The sequence below is a fragment of the Xenopus laevis genome, chromosome 2L, assembly GCF_017654675.1.
Source record: "Xenopus laevis strain J_2021 chromosome 2L, Xenopus_laevis_v10.1, whole genome shotgun sequence".
In the NCBI taxonomy this organism is placed as follows: domain Eukaryota; kingdom Metazoa; phylum Chordata; class Amphibia; order Anura; family Pipidae; genus Xenopus; species Xenopus laevis.
Window position 1 is genome coordinate 73789735 of NC_054373.1, and position 17250 is coordinate 73806984.

The window sequence follows — 17250 nt, forward strand, 5'->3', positions numbered from 1 at the left end:
AATGGTTGTTTAACCTGTTATTCTTGAAAATCAATAAAATGTTCAAATGAAAAAAAACATTCTCTCAGGGATTCCATAGATACTAAACATAAATACTGATAAGAATACTGAAGAAGCTGCTCGGATGAGTAGTGAAACGTCTTCATTGATTACTCAGCAAGTCCAGTTGTTTTTAGATTTACCTATACTAGAGATATACAGAGTACCAAACTGAGTCATGTTTGGACTGGTTTGAAAGCTGAAATTGCCTTGAACCCATCACCAGTTTTTTATACTGTTGGTACAACAGGTATGGGTTCTGTAAGGATAAATATATTTTAATATACATTATATGTGACCTTCACTTTACCTTTGAGGGTCTTGCTAGGAACCTTAAGTTCTCCTTGGGCTTCCCCCTCCCCTTGGAATGGCTCTTATCAGCAAGAGCTTACAGAAGGGCATTACAGCTCTGACACCTCTGACCATAGTGAAAAGAGGCCTGTTATGTGTCTGATTTAGATGTTGGCAGAAATATTTCTCATGATACCTTGGTCTGTTTTATTAACTATCACAGGCCTGTACCATGACACTACCTCCTCCTCCTTCTCCTCCTCTACCTGTGGTAGTTAAATAGCAAGTCAGAGGTATCTGGTATGCCTTAAAGGCATAAAATGTTGGTTCTTACTTTGCACTATGAAGTGTTGGCTACCTATGGCCTACATTGGCTACCCAGCACTCATAATATGTGTTAATGCCTACTATTACCTCCTCTTCCACCTGTGGTACCTAAATAGCAAGTCAGAGGTATATGGTATGCCTTAAAGGCACAAAGCATTGGTTGTTACTTTGCACTATAAAATATTGTTGACTACATATAGCATACTTTGGCTACCAAACACTCATAATATGTGCTAATGCCTACAACTACCTCCTCCACCTCTGGTACTTAAATAGCAAGTCAGAGGTATCTGGTATGCCTTAAAGGCACAAAGTGATGCTTTTTACGTTGCACTTGCAACTATTCCAACACATTACCTAGCCAGCAATAACCTCATATGTTTTGATACTTTCAAACAGCCCATATTGTCATATATTGACAAGTGTCATTTGTTAGCAAATGAGGGAATACAGGGTTATGGGAAATAGCTCATAGTCCAAGTTGATCCGGGGACTAGTCCGATTGCCATTTTGGAGTCAGGAAGGAATTTTTCCCCCTCCAAGGCAAATTGGAGAGGCTTCAGATGGGTTTTTTTTGCCTTCCTCTGGATCAACTGGCAGATAGGTAGTTAATAAAAAAAAAAGGTTGAACTCGATGGACATGTGTCTTTTTTCAACCTTACCTACTATGTTACTATGTTACTATGTTACTATGTTATTTGACTCATAGGTAATTAGGGAATTATCCAATTTAGAAAAGGTTCTGCTTCAATGTTATCCACTCTGCTTGGGTTGAGGGTAACAAAAAGCCACTTTTAAGTAAAATAGCATCAGGTGTAGTTTTTTATTGTTGATCCAATGTTTCCCAGCATTCCATGGACCTTTAAACCAATTACTGAAGCCTAAGGATAGATTAGATAGGCTCAATCGAATGTTCGAAGTGGGAGCAGTCGGCAGGTCAACATTGGGGAATAAATATTTTTTTTAAAAAACTTCGAGTGATTGTTGATAAATTTCGAATCCTACAATATCGAAGTTGAATAGTAGAAGTCGAATAGAAGAATCGGATCGTCGAATGGAAAAAACTTCGATATTTGAATTTTCCCACTTCGATTATCGAATTCTACAACTTCCACTGTCGAAGTAACATTAATACATTTAGGGGCCCATTTACTTAGTTCGAGTGAAGGAATAGAGGAAAAAAAGTTATTTTATTTGTTTAATATATTTATCTTAGCTAATACAAATTAAAGTTAGTAAAAACAAAAGAACAAATATGTTAGAGCACATGCACCATAAGACATATCCATTTAGTTTATACTGTAAATTACATCCTTATAATCAGAGTTCAACAATGTCATCAGATATAAATGGTTCTATTTTTATGACCTGTCTTTTAATGTTAAAAACTATCAGATTTCTTAAATGTTCATAAATCATCCCCTAAATATGTTTGAAAAAAACAACATAGAACAATAACATTGGCAGTTCAGTTTCATTATAAATGAAGCAGTCTTCTTTTGGTTAGTATTCTTTACAGTTCCAGGTCCAGCAATTACACCTTAGAATGTAGAATTGGTGATCACTCCTCTACATGGCTGAAAGGACATAGATAAAGGAAAGAGTATATAAGTATATATATCTCATCAAGAAGGAAAATCCTAACGTCTCTTGTGTTGATGTTTTTCAGAAGGATGGAATGACAAACAGAATTTTGCAGAAATAAGAGGAATATGGGGAAATTTATGTGAGTATTTGGTAAGTAAAACCAGGTACAACGTGATTTCTGCATTGTAATACCTTGTATCCTATACAGTCCACCTCTGTACCGCTTTTTAAGCTGCATGTTCATTTTGCAAATCTAATTTTGAGTGCAATTCATCATGTTGTTTTGCTTATAATACAGCATTTCTGATATAATAGTAGCAATAAGAAGAATGAGCAGTGTGCAATTGTAGTTGTGTGCAACTGTAGTTGCAAACTGTCCAAAATTGCACTCAGAATTGAGGATTGTATCATTTCCAGCACTTACTGTTAAAATCACATCTGTCCATGATTCTTTAGGGTACTGACACACAAGACATTTTGTCACCCACAGTTCTAACCAGCATAAATATGAATCACCTGTGCAGAAACTTACACATCACACAGTAGATCACCTCGCATGTGTTACGGAAAGCACATGCAAAGAGTATGATTTGCTACCGCAGATTTACATGAATGCTGGTAGTAAGGAACCATTGCACGCTTTGTGTTTAATTTTTGTGTTGCACCACAAGCACAAGTCCTCAAGTCTGTACCTATTTATGGAACGCTGAGTGGTAACCCTCTAATTACCATCACCTTATAGGCATCTTGTTTTTCAACTGAATGACCATATTACTAATTAAATACAAACCCCTGAATCCGTCCCATTCCTAGTCCAACCATAACACTGTAATTATTTGGCCTGAGCACTATTTGGGGCAATTTTATTTCATAGCACACTGTGATTATAACATGCAGCCATATTAAACTAAATTAACCTGATATCTAACCTTATCAAACCTGAGAATGTGCATGCCTAGTTATAGAATAAAAGATCTGGGAATACCAGGTAATGCAGATATTTTATTTTACCTATTATTATCCATTAACTTAATATAACTATATTAACTATTAGTTCTAACAGCTGTTATAGTTTTGATTACCAAGAAAACAAATCCATTATGTTATGAAACTTGCAGACCCAGCAAAACAATGCTGGAGCTGCAATTAGTGCAGCCCTTTAAGCAGCATTTCTACAAGTTCCCAAATTTGTCATGTCTGTAGTGTACACCCCTTAGACCAGCTTTCACTTTCTGTATCCTGTTCACGCACATACTCTTCTTGCAGTGGTTGTTAAGGCATTAAAACAACTGTACCTGTTTCTTCAGTAATGTCTTGATTATCTTTGAAAAAGAAAGTTATAAGTTCATTCACTTCTCCAACTTGCTCCACTTCCACTAAGGCTGTGTCAACTATTGAAAAATTTCTTTCATATGTAGAATGGATGTGGACTGCTGTGGTTTTAAAAAGAAAACAATTGCTCATTGTAATATGCATGCACTAGTGATGGGTGAAAAAAAAATAGTCAGACACGAATTTGTGGCGAATTTCCACACAATCTAATTAATTCTGCGACGACAATCCGCGGGCAAAAATTCCGGCAAGTCAAAAAAAAAAAATTATTGTGCGTCAAAACAAAATAAACTTAAATAAGCTGACAACAGTTTTCTAAGATGAAAGATAACAAAGAAATCACCTTCTGACTCACCATTGTTCCTTTGAAGCTTTATTATTATGAGAATAAGTGGGATCATAATAAGAATACAACCGATGGCAAATGCAGGAATTAAAACAAAGAGCAGGTTCCTTGGTTCTATATCTTGGCTGCGAGAAAATAGAATTTAACTTTTAATCAAGGCATCTCGCATCTCGTTATTTTGTACAAAAGCATTGTCAAGATTTGTTGATGGAAAAAAACATTCTAAATCAATAACTGCCCTTCTAGGACTATAACTATGCTGTCAGTAGGCCTACATGAAAAAACATTCCCTTACGGAAACCCGTTATCCAAAATGCTCTGTTTAACAGGAAACTTGTCTCCTATTGACTTAATTTTAATCAAATAATTAACATTTTTAAAAATGATTTCCCTTTTCTCTGTAATAATTAAACAGTACATTGTACTTTATGCTAACAAAAATATAATTAATCCTTATTTAATATTACATAATCCTATTGGGTTTATTTAATGCTTAAATTATTTTTTAAGTTATGGAGATCCAAATTATAGAAAAATCTGTATGCGGAAAAGGCCATAGCTCAAGCATTTTGGGTAATACATACCTGTATTACTAAAACCTATACCTGCTGTACTCATTAGCCATGTGTGATACATTGTAGTAATTCATTCACCAGAGTACAGTATACGCAAAATAAGCATACAGTATATGCATATAAGCATATGCCCTGCAGTGTAATAGATACCAAAAACTACTGTATGTTGAATAAGAGTTCCTGAATATAGCTGACCATTATTAGAACTTTATAAATGCATGATCATGGTATGATATACAATGCTCACATGGGATAAGAGTCTCAACCCAATCTTATCCAGTGCATGGCTAATGTAGCATAAGTTCTAGCAGTAAGTCAGACAGTGATGGGGTGCTTTATTTCAATATTTCAATATTGCTTCTGGTATCTAGACTGGTAGGGGGTGTTAGGAAAATTAAATGTCATCACCCTTCCCCTAACCTGTATGCACTGGAGAAAAATATTTTACATTCTACAGTCACATTCTCTGGATTCAGGGATTGAAAGCTTAAGGGTATGGACTTCCTTTTAAACCAGTGCCCTGCAATACATGGCATTTTATTTCATGGCATTTTATAACTGTATATATTTATATTCTATTAAAATGTTTCCCCCAGTCTGTACTACATAATGTACATACATATCTATGACTGAATACAACTGAGAAAACATTGTCCCGATTCTCAGATCTTAGGGGCAGATTTTCAAGGGTCGAATTTCGAATTTGAAAAACTTCGAAATTTAAATGAAAAAAAAAATGAAATCAAAGTTTTTTTGGCCGAATAGGTCCATTTTCGATTGAATAGGTCCATTTTTGATTGAATTCGAATTGTACGGATCAAAGTAATAGCGCATTCAATCGAATTTTTTTAAATTTTTTTAAAGTCCACCAATTGACTCCAAAGAGGTTCTAGGAGATTCCCCATAGGCTAAAACAGCAATTTAGCAGGTTTTAGATGGCGAATGGTCGAAGTCAAATTTTTAAAGAGACAGTACATGATGAATTTCAAAATTCGAATGTTCTCATTATTTTCAAATTCGAATCAAATTTTAACTATTCCCTAGTTGAAGTAAACAACATTTAGCTCGAAATTCAAATTTTTTAAATTCAAATTTTCACTTTGACCTTTGATAAATCTGCCCCTTAGTGTTGTGTCTGAACATGCATTACCCTAGATCTTTTCTGGGCCCTTTTAAGCAATTTAGTTTAAAATTGCCCTTGTGTGTAATTATGTAAATCAAGAGTTAACAGATCATTCCAGTTTTGCAAAGTTGATGTTGCAAAGGTTGTTATTAGTGATGGGCGAATTTGCGCCGTTTCGCTTCGCCGAAAAATGCGCGAATTTCGCGCGAAATTCGCGAAACGGCGGAAAATTCGCGAAACGGCGCCGGCGTCTTGTTTTTGACGCCAGCGCCCGTTTTTGACGCCGGCGCCCGTTTTTCCGACGCCGGCGCCCGTTTTTGGCGCCGGCGACTTTTTTCGGAAAATTTTTTTTTGACGCCGGCGAATTTTTACCGCGAATTTTCGCGGGCGTTTCGCGAATTTATTCGCTCGGCGCGAATCGCGCAAATTCGCCGCGAATTCGCGCCTGGCGAATAAATTCGCCCATCACTAGTTGTTATATTCCCAGTCCCAACTCCCATTTAGGAGTTAAAAAATAGGTAAGTTTATACTCATCATTCGAAATATTCAGGCTTCTTTTTACTTTGTATAATTTGTTATAACAACGTTCGTAAAAAGTCTGAATATTGAAACCATTAAGTTACGTATCTACTTGCATTACTCACGACAAAATACAATTACAGTCATCTCCTAGCTGGGAACTCCATTCACAAACTAGAGTTTTTTATATTGTCCCATCTACTGTATCTGACTAATGTTAAGATATACATGATTACTTCTGTATTGCTGGTTAAGCTGTCAGGTTCCGTGTCTGAACAAAACAGATTTTATGTGTCTTCTTCCTACATCCCTTCATATATTCCCCTGCCAATTAATGTTTCTTTTAAAAGAACCCAGGAAGAATATGGCCCTTATATTTTCTATATACTCTACTCATTGGCAGTAAAAAGACACCAGAAATCTATACTTAGCATAAGTCTTGCATATTACTAGTAATTCAGTTTCCCTTTAGAAGAAAGACAACCCTTGAAAACTTCACTTACCTGAGTTTTATATGAAATATTATATATGCTTTATACAGTTAAGGCAGACTAATTTGCCTTGTGCCATGCGAGAAATTTGTGGCATTCCCATTTATACAGGTATGGGACCTGTTCTCCAGAATGCTCGGGACCTGTAATTTAAGTCTACATACCTTAAGTCTACTAGAGAATCATATAAACATTATATAAACCCAATAGGCTGGTTAGCATCCAGTAAGGATTAATTATATCTTTTTGATATTTTTGAACAAATACAAAGTACTGTACCATTTTATTATTTCAGAGAAAAAAAATTTAAATTTGGATTATTTGGGTAAAATGGAGTATATGGGAGATGGCCTTTCCATAATTCGGAGCTTTCTAGATAATGGGTTTCCAGATAACAGATCCCATACCTGTACAGTGATTATTTTAAAGAAAATATGATCTGAAGATATGATATTATTGTAATTTAACTCCCAGTGCTCTTGGGATCAATCAGTTCGTTTAGTATACTTGGTACTATGAGAGTTGCAGTTTTTACACCTACCTAAATGTGTTGTTTGAATTTATGGTCACCTCCATTCCACTTGCAGTCAAGGAAAGAGATGGTATTATGAATCTGGTGTTAGCTGGCTGTTCAGTGTTTGACAAGACATCAGTACCTATTGTATATAACATATTATTAAGCACAAAATTAGGTTATTTTTTTTGGAGAAAAAAAACTATATCTATCACACAGAAAGCATAGCAAATAAAAAGTTGATATTGTATAAGTCAGTTTAATGAAATCACCATTGAGATCCTACTGTTGCCAATTTGTACTTTGACGAACAGACCTGCCTTAAAATATTATGCAAGGTGGGAGGTCATTAGCACTGAAGTTGTGAAACCTGAGAGCTCCATAGCAGCATAAAGATCAAGTCTCAACATCATTTTGTTACAGAACCTTTATTAAAAAAATGACACTCAAAAATGATTTTTAGTACATGAAAATGTGCTGACTTTGCAGCCTAAATAGAAAAAGGTTATACTACTCATGTAATTTCTATACAAACCAAGCAAAAGCAGAAAGAAATGCTTATTACTGAATGGGTAAACGGCAAGCTGAATATGTCATAGTGCATCTTATGACTAGACACACATTACAATTTTAAAATAGCTGTGTTAACAAAGTAATGATCATGCACTACCCAGAGGATCTGATAAAGTTCCTCAGGAAGTTAAAAATATCTGAGACTGGTCACCCCATATTATCATTGCAGCTGTTCTTGTGTGGAAAATAGAAAAAGAGACCTGAAGTTCATTTATGGATTAAATCCATCAGAGTGCAATATACTTAGCAAGACCAAAGGAAAGAATCCAACTTATGCCTCTCTTAGACCAGTCTCTCTTAGAGAGGGATTTTGGATTCTTAAGTTGGAGACGAGAATACCAAATGGTTTGAATACGAGACACGACATTGCATACCTGTTCTGATAAAAGGGACTAGTTTTGTTATTAACATGACCCTAGTTCATAGCCGGAATAAAATTTGGGGACATGTATAGTTAGGCTCAGTCATTGAACTATTCCACACCAATTTCCTTCTTTTCCCCTTCCCCCCCACATTGATATTTATGATTATTTTCATTTAATCTATGAATTAATTAACTATATAAGATTTGCGCATAAATAAGAATAAAAATTCATTAGACTTTTATTGCATTGCGAATCTTAATTGTGCACTGCAAATATTAATTGCGCATTGCAAACTTTTAAGATGCGCTTGAAGGTGGCTTAAACTTTTGGAGCAAACATAACTTTTTCATTCCATGTTTTATTACATACGCTGCTATATTATATAAAATTCACAATCACTATTCTGCTATTGCGTGAGGGACAATGTGTTCACAAAGGCAAAATTGTTCTCAATGCGTTTATTCTCATTGCGAATGCATTACTAACAAATTTTCCATTAGCAACCTATATTACATTCTCCCTTTTAAGTAATATTTTATTTTTTGAGTAAAACTTTGTTTTGTATAAATTATGGAATATACCCATTTCTTCTTGGAGGACTTTTGGACCCTTCTGTACTTTTTTTTAAAGAAATATTTTTTACAGTACTTTAATAATAGCCCATTCCGCTTTGCCTGTTATGCAACACTAATTAGTCGTGAGACGGCTGACAAAGCAAATAAATCATCATGTCCAGACTTGCGTAAAAACTTGAATATTGTTCCTGTTTCTATTTTCTTTGCAAGATGGCAAGTGTCTGTGCATTTATGATGATGAGGGAGCAGAGTACATAAGTTACAATTTTAACCATCTAAGGACAATTACCAGCTTTCACCCATCACCCATATGGAGCACTTATTTTTAAATCAGCAGGAGGTACCCCACTTACACTGGCTGTCATACTTTTTCTTTCTAAATATATTTCTTTCTTATGGGCTCTGGGTGAGCCTGCACTCTTCCCCACAGAGACCCCAGAAAAGGGCTGAGTGGCCTTGCTGCTTGAACCCGAATACCACTGGTAGACTTTGTCATTCATAAGGCTCATCCAAAGCTCTATTTTCCTGTAATCTCAGTTTAAGTCGGTGCAGATGGCTATTCTCTGCCAGAATTGCTCATCATATTGCAGCCTGGCCAATCCTCCTTCCTGTTTTCCTTCGCCTTCTTGCCTTCTTCGATGTTAAAGGAAAACTATACCCCCCAAACAATGTAGGTCTCTATAAAAAGATATTGCATAAAACAGCTCATATGTAAAACCCTGCTTCATGTAAATAAACCATTTTAATAATAGTATACTTTTCTAGTAGTATGTGCCATTGGGTAATCATAAATAGAAAATTGCCATTTTAAAAAATAAGGGCCGCCCCCTGGGATCGTAGGATTCACTGTACTCACAACAAATCAAACAAACTATACTTCTTAGGTCACATGAGCCAATTAACAGACAGAGTTGTGTCTTTTGCTTCCACACTTCTTCCTGTTACAGTTATAGTTGTAGTATTTCTGGTCAGGTGATCTCTGAGACAGCACAGAGACCATCACGAAATGGTGGCTCAAGGCAAGAGATGTAAAAGGGCAATATTTACTTAAATATGTATTCCAGTTTGGTAAGATTCTTTAATATGGCACTTAATATGATGTAAACTATCTGTTGCTTAAGTGTTCATTTTGGGGGTATAGTTTTCCTTTAAAGTGGTCAAGAGGGAGTAGCATGAAAATCACATGTTTCCTTTTCCAAATATTCTACCTTAACTCCTCAAGTGAGCTCCTAGGGGGCCCTCATAGCAGAATGATGCATTCCCTTTTGCAGAGTCTGATACATTAATTTTGGCTTTGAAGCTGCCCCCCCCCATTGCTGGGGTGGGATGCAAGTCTTGGTGTTGCGACTGTGGCAGGTAGTGCCCTGCCCTGCTTCCCTTGTGACTGACCCTGTGGTAATGCCCTGGCTCCTGCTGTAGAGCTGCCACTTGTTCCTCCTGCCCTGGTCTTCCCTCCTCACTGTGGACATAGGACCTTCCCAGACTGCACTCTCTCTAGGCCACCTGTACCTTTCTGCCTCCATGGGGATGACACTGCCCCAGGCCCTGCCTCACTGAGCTGCCTGCAAGCCTGTCCCTGCATGGTGCACAGGCCTATCACGTGATGCCCATCACGTGCCTTTGCCTAGAGCCGTGCCGAGCCACCTTTGCTCCTCTTGTCCTGCTCAGAGGTGGATGACTCGTGCTGTTCCTCTGCATCGCCCCCATTAGGCCTTCAGCTGTTCGTTGACACTTCTGTTGCTGTCATCAACTTTTGCTTGTAGACTGCCACAGTGTCATGGGAGCTTTGACTCTGGTAGTGTGGGCGCGTGATGAGCTGTGGTTCACCAGCCTTCTCTTCCTGCTCACGCAGGTTCTGTGGCCAGCTCCTAACATAGCTCTAAATTGATCCTGCTCCTTCCCCCTTTGCTAGCCCCCCTCCACACTACACTGACCATGGGCTTTTCTGCTATCCATCCATGGCTTACAAGATGCCCACTGTGCTTATGGACGTAAATGAGCCCTATGGTGTAATAAATGTTTAATAGAGAAAATTAAGTTGCAAAGGTTTTTTTCTATGTACGACTTTTCTTACATTATCCTAATGGAGTGAACTATATGATTAAAATATTACTTTTAAACATGTAGTGCCTTTATAAATTGGTGTTGCCTTCTGAATGAAAAATATTGCATTTACTAACCTTGGCCAGTAGTATTCAAGGGCAGAAAAGAACTAGTCTGTTTTGGATTTGCAGGGCTATATAATCCCTTGTGTGAAGTTTTGAGGTAAACGCTTGTATCTGTGCAGAAAAAATACTGTCACCTCTTGTTCAGTAAAGAAGAGGACATTATATTGCTTGTGTTATACTATAAGTATACTACACATCACACGTGGGGGCATTTTATAAATACTACTGTAACTACAGTTACTAACCTTTGTCAGTAGTATCATCAAGGGGAAATTGTCTGGTAATTGTGGGACTTGTAGTGCTGTATACTTTATATAAGTTAGTTTTGGTGTACAAACTTGGATTGTTTTCTGCACAAGACAGAGAGCTTGCTATTAGGTTCTGCTCAATAACAAAGACGTTTTTCCTTACACATGCATGGCTAATGTCATGTCTTATATAATGTATAACAAAACTAACACTGGTTTATCATATTCAATTCAGTGAGAAAAATGTATCTCACAGTTTTTCACGTGAAAACTTTTCCAGTTTTTTCCCATAGAATTCAATAGTTTTCATGCTATAAACCGTAAGATATGTTTTTCTGAATTGAATTGCATCTCATATTGAATCTCGACCATGAATTTCATGTGATAAATGTTTTTCTCACTGAACTGAATCTGGTCCAGTGTTTTGGTGTTATGCACAGTAGTCCTCTATTACACTCTCTAGTAAAACCAGTTTGATGTTTACAAATGATGCCAGGATAACCCCTCTAAATCCAATAAGCTATCTATCAAGATGCAAGACACTGAACAAATATGTATTAGGTTAAACATACAATGACTATGTACAATGAAAACTATCAAGCAATTGTACACCTAGATATAGTGAGCAAAGTGCAATTTAGAGTGCAATTGCCATATTTTTGCCCACAATGCAGCGTTTACCTAAGAATTCTACACCATTGCAGTTGATTTGCTTGGCACAACTGTGCTGTAGAAAACCAATAATTGTGTCCATCCAAAGAAATCAAACAAAAAGTATTAAACAGTACAAAAATGTTTATTAGGACATAATGGATGAAGGCCTGATTTGTTTTGTGCCTATTAGGGCACTTACTCAGCCTATGAGTAAGTGTCCTAATAGGCACAAAACAAGTCAGGCCTCCATTCATTATGTCCTAATAAACATTTTTGTACTTTGTATTACTTGATTTGATTGACTTTTTTGGAGGGACTCACAATAATTGGTTTTCTTATGGATATGCACCCGTGGACTGGGGTGAACTGGGAGTATTTCCTCCTCTCCATATTTCATTGGCTTATTTACACTATTAATACTCTCTACAGTGGTAGTGCTCATACTGGCTTTAGGCAACTTTTTGTTATAGTTTATTCAGTCACAACTGTGCTGTGTCTACTGTAGTTGCAGGCAAGTCACCAAAACAGATGCAACTACGTGTGCACTACGTGTGTGTTGTTAATCGGGTGCAGTTGCACCCAAAGCTTTCAAAGTCTGGTGTAATTTCCATTGTTTACTATGTGAGTCACATTTGCACCCAATTCGTTAGGCGCAAATGTGCTGTGCCTATTAATGCAGGGTGCAGTGGGAACCCTGCAGCTACTGTCTGGTCAGGAGGTGTTGGTAGCTCTTGGGTTTACCTACATAATAGGCACGGCAGTGACAGATTTGGAACAGAAAGCAGGAAGGACAGATTGTTGTTGAGCGCAACTAGTGCATTTTGATGCAAGTACCTGTAGAAGCAACTCACTGCAGGAAAAAATGCATGTTGCCCACTGCACTTGTGGGTGTAAATGAGCCATATAGTGTAATAAATACTTAGTGAAGAATATTAAGTTGCAAAATGCTCTTAATTAAATGTGTTTTAATATGTATTGTCTTATAAAATGGTGTCACCGTATGAATGAATATTGCATTTACTAACCTTGGCCAGAAGTGATCAAGGGCAGAAAAGAACTAGTCTGTTTTGGTCTTTCATGGCTATATAACCCCTTGTGTGGAGTTTTTGGGTAATCACTTGTGTCTATTCAGAAGGCAAAAAAAAATATGGTCATCTGTTGGTCAGTAAAGAAGAGGACATTATTGTATTGTCTTATAAAATGGTGTCACATTCTGAATGAATATTGCATTTACTAACCTTGGCCAGAAGTGATCAAGGGCAGAAAAGAACTAGTCTGTTTTGGACTTGCATGACTATATAACCCCTTGCGTGGAGTTTTTGGGTAATCACTTGTGTCTGTGCAGAAGACAAAAAAAAATATATGGCCATTTGTTGGTCAGTAAAGAAGAGGACATTATTGTATTGTCTTATAAAATGGTGTCACATTCTGAATGAATATTGCATTTACTAACCTTGGCCAGAAGTGATCAAGGGCAGAAAAGTACTAGTCTGTTTTGGACTTGCATGACTATATAACCCCTTGCGTGGAGTTTTTGGGTAATCACTTGTGTCTGTGCAGAAGACAAAAAAAAATATATGGCCATTTGTTGGTCAGTAAAGAAGAGGACATTATTGTATTGTCTTATAAAATGGTGTCACATTCTGAATGAATATTGCATTTACTAACCTTGGCCAGAAGTGATCAAGGGCAGAAAAGAACTAGTCTGTTTTGGACTTGCATGACTATATAACCCCTTGCGTGGAGTTTTTGGGTAATCACTTGTGTCTGTGCAGAAGACAGAAAAAAATATATGGCCATTTGTTGGTCAGTAAAGAAGAGGACATTATTGTATTGTCTTATAAAATGGTGTCACCTTCTGAATGAATATTGCATTTACTAACCTTGGCCAGAAGTGATCAAGGGCAGAAAAGAACTAGTCTGTTTTGGACTTGCATGGCTATATAACCCCTTGTGTGGAGTTTTTGGGTAATCACTTGTGTCTGTTCAGAAGACAAAAAAAATATGGTCATCTGTTGGTCAGTAAAGAAGAGGACATTATTGTATTGTCTTATAAAATGGTGTCACCTTCTGAATGAATATTGCATTTACTAACCTTGGCCAGAAGTGATCAAGGGCAGAAAAGAACTAGTCTGTTTTGGACTTGCATGACTATATAACCCCTTGCGTGGAGTTTTTGGGTAATCACTTGTGTCTGTGCAGAAGACAAAAAAAATATACGGCCATTTGTTGGTCAGTAAAGAAGAGGACATTATTGTATTGTCTTATAAAATGGTGCCACCCTCTGAATGAATATTGCATTTACTAACCTTGACCAGTAGTGATTAAGGGCAGAAAAGAACTAGTCTGTTTTGGACTTGCATTGCTATATAACCCCTTGTGTGGAGTTTTTGGGTAATCACTTGTGTCTGTACAGAAGACAAAAAAAATATTCATTGGTTGTTCAGTGAAGATTGTGTCACAATATTAATATTATTTGCATTACATGCTTTTTTTTGCATTGTTTATTAATATAAACAGACTGCATTGCCTTCTCCCTTCTACCAACATTTTCTCAGTTGATGTTCCTGCTGTACCAGGGAGTTTAAGGTAGAAAGTCTTAGCAAGAAGAACTGCACTGTGGTAGGAGAGATTATATCACTGTAATATTCAAGTGGTATTCCTAATTTCTATTCATATATGGCATTTAATGTTGATATTGAAATATAACTGTGTTGCAGGTATAAAATTATACGTATTTACAAGTTCATTTACATGAGGATGTTTGGTATGATTAAGCATTGCTTCTAAAATGTCAGGCACACCTTTATCAAATACATTACTAATAATCTTTGCCAGCAGAATCAGCAAGTGGAAATTCACTGGTCAGTTTGAGACTTTTATTAAGTGCTGTATACTTTAACTACTATAGTTTCAGTGTACAAATTTGGATTGGTTTCTGCACAGAGAGCTTGTTATCAGATTCTGATAATCAAAATTACATGTTATCAGTGTCTCATATAACTAATGTCATTTATTATATCATGTAATGTATTTCAAAATATCAAATGTGTTAAGCACAGTAGTGCACTATTACACTCTAGTAAAACTAGTGTAAGGATACCCACTGACCACCACCATGTTCTTGTGTTCTGGTACAAGTCCCCACCCATCTGAAGCTGTGCCACAGGACACTGCATTACACCAGCTCACATTGATGTACCATGAATATGTGACACATCAATACATGGTGCACATCTAGATGCACCATTTATTTAAAGATTCTACCAACTGCACTACATTGCCTGGTTGTCTTGGGCTAGAAGCCTAGTCTGTACTTTGTTTGATTACTTGGATTGAACCCTGCCTCACTGACTGGGTTCTTGACTTCATTATTTGTCCTCAGCTTGATCTATTTGTTCTTGAACCTTGCTGTCTGCCTCTGACCTGGATCTGTTTGATGCCTCACCCTGTGTACCTCGCTCATGGTTAGCATCATGGCTATACCTTACTTCACTTTAGTTGCTCTCTGTCTCAAATCAGGGTGAGCTTAGTGTTGTGTGAGGTGCTTGTGGGTCTCTTCCTACTCTTTATCATCATGGTAAACTAGTTTGATTTATCCAAATGATGCCAGAAGATGGTGGTTAAGAATTAATTGGACATGTCCACTTTTCAATAAAAGTAAAAAAAAAAAAGTAATTATTGTTCATTAAGCAGAAATGTATAGGTTGTGCTTAATTAAATAAGTTTAAAAAGTATTGCATAGGCAGAATGACTGACCCATATGCTATATTCACTAATAGTTTTATCAAATTAAATATATTGATGAACCTTTTCAATTAACTTTTGTTCCAAGTACCTTTCAAGGACTGATGGGCTTTCTACTGATTGATTTGCTAACAACTGCTTGCCTTGTTTACCTGGATGACATTATTGTGATCAGCAAGACACATGAAGAAAAGGTGGTCCTGCATGTTACTTAAGAAGCCAAACCAGAGAAAATATCTACTATTGCACTTTCCACTAAGTTAGGTTGAAAAAAGACACACATCCATCAAGTTCAAACGTTTAACTCTATTTTAACCTGTCTAACAGCTAGCTGATCCAGAGGAAGGCAAAAAAAAAAAACATTTTTGGCTCTCATGCAGCCATTACACAACAGTAACTTTCACCCTGTGTACCTCGCTCATGGTTAGCATCATGGCTATACCTTACTTCACTTTAGTTGCTCTCTGTCTCAAATCAGGGTGAGCTTAGTGTTGTGTGAGGTGCTTGTGGGTCTCTTCCTACTCTTTATCATCATGGTAAACTAGTTTGATTTATCCAAATGATGCCAGAAGATGGTGGTTAAGAATTAATTGGACATGTCCACTTTTCAATAAAAGTAAAAAAAAAAAAGTAATTATTGTTCATTAAGCAGAAATGTATAGGTTGTGCTTAATTAAATAAGTTTAAAAAGTATTGCATAGGCAGAATGACTGACCCATATGCTATATTCACTAATAGTTTTATCAAATTAAATATATTGATGAACCTTTTCAATTAACTTTTGTTCCAAGTACCTTTCAAGGACTGATGGGCTTTCTACTGACTGATTTGCTAACAACTGCTTGCCTTGTTTACCTGGATGACATTATTGTGATCAGCAAGACACATGAAGAAAAGGTGGTCCTGCATGTTACTTAAGAAGCCAAACCAGAGAAAATATCTACTATTGCACTTTCCACTAAGTTAGGTTGAAAAAAGACACACATCCATCAAGTTCAAACGTTTAACTCTATTTTAACCTGTCTAACAGCTAGCTGATCCAGAGGAAGGCAAAAAAAAAAAACATTTTTGGCTCTCATGCAGCCATTACACAACAGTAACTTTCACCCTGTGTACCTCGCTCATGGTTAGCATCATGGCTATACCTTACTTCACTTTAGTTGCTCTCTGTCTCAAATCAGGGTGAGCTTAGTGTTGTGTGAGGTGCTTGTGGGTCTCTTCCTACTCTTTATCATCATGGTAAACTAGTTTGATTTATCCAAATGATGCCAGAAGATGGTGGTTAAGAATTAATTGGACATGTCCACTTTTCAATAAAAGTTAAAAAAAAAAGTAATTATTGTTCATTAAGCAGAAATGTATAGGTTGTGCTTAAATAAATAAGTTTAAAAAGTATTGCATAGGCAGAATGACTGACCCATATGCTATATTCACTAATAGTTTTATCAAATTAAATATATTGATGAACCTTTTCAATTAACTTTTGTTCCAAGTACCTTTCAAGGACTGATGGGCTTTCTACTGACTGATTTGCTAACAACTGCTTGCCTTGTTTACCTGGATGACATTATTGTGATCAGCAAGACACATGAAGAAAAGGTGGTCCTGCATGTTACTTAAGAAGCCAAACCAGAGAAAATATCTACTATTGCACTTTCCACTAAGTTAGGTTGAAAAAAGACACACATCCATCAAGTTCAAAAGTTTAACTCTATTTTAACCTGTCTAACAGCTAGCTGATCCAGAGGAAGGCTGCTCTCATGCAGCCATTACACA

The 17250-nt window shown here is 36.7% G+C and overlaps 1 protein-coding gene across 6 annotated transcripts in view; it reads right to left on the reverse strand.

The window, feature by feature from the left end:
- Positions 1–1850: 1850 nt before the first annotated feature.
- The window catches only part of LOC108708158, an 82001-nt gene continuing 66601 nt past the window's right edge, over positions 1851–17250 (reverse strand). The window contains exons 10-22 of one of the 6 annotated variants that reach the window (XM_041582042.1): positions 14037–14135; positions 13823–13921; positions 13611–13709; positions 13396–13494; positions 13181–13279; positions 12966–13064; positions 12753–12851; positions 11071–11175; positions 10838–10936; positions 7172–7286; positions 3920–4047; positions 3540–3677; positions 1851–2234 (exon numbers count right to left, since the gene is read on the reverse strand). In XM_041582042.1, coding sequence (XP_041437976.1) covers positions 2227–2234; positions 3540–3677; positions 3920–4047; positions 7172–7286; positions 10838–10936; positions 11071–11175; positions 12753–12851; positions 12966–13064; positions 13181–13279; positions 13396–13494; positions 13611–13709; positions 13823–13921; positions 14037–14135 — 1286 coding nt within the window. In that variant the 3' untranslated portion in view covers positions 1851–2226. The remainder of the gene's footprint in view (positions 2235–3539; positions 3678–3919; positions 4048–7171; positions 7287–10837; positions 10937–11070; positions 11176–12752; positions 12852–12965; positions 13065–13180; positions 13280–13395; positions 13495–13610; positions 13710–13822; positions 13922–14036; positions 14136–17250) is intronic. The other 5 variants (XM_041582043.1, XM_041582045.1, XM_041582046.1 and 2 more) reach the window with 5 other exon arrangements.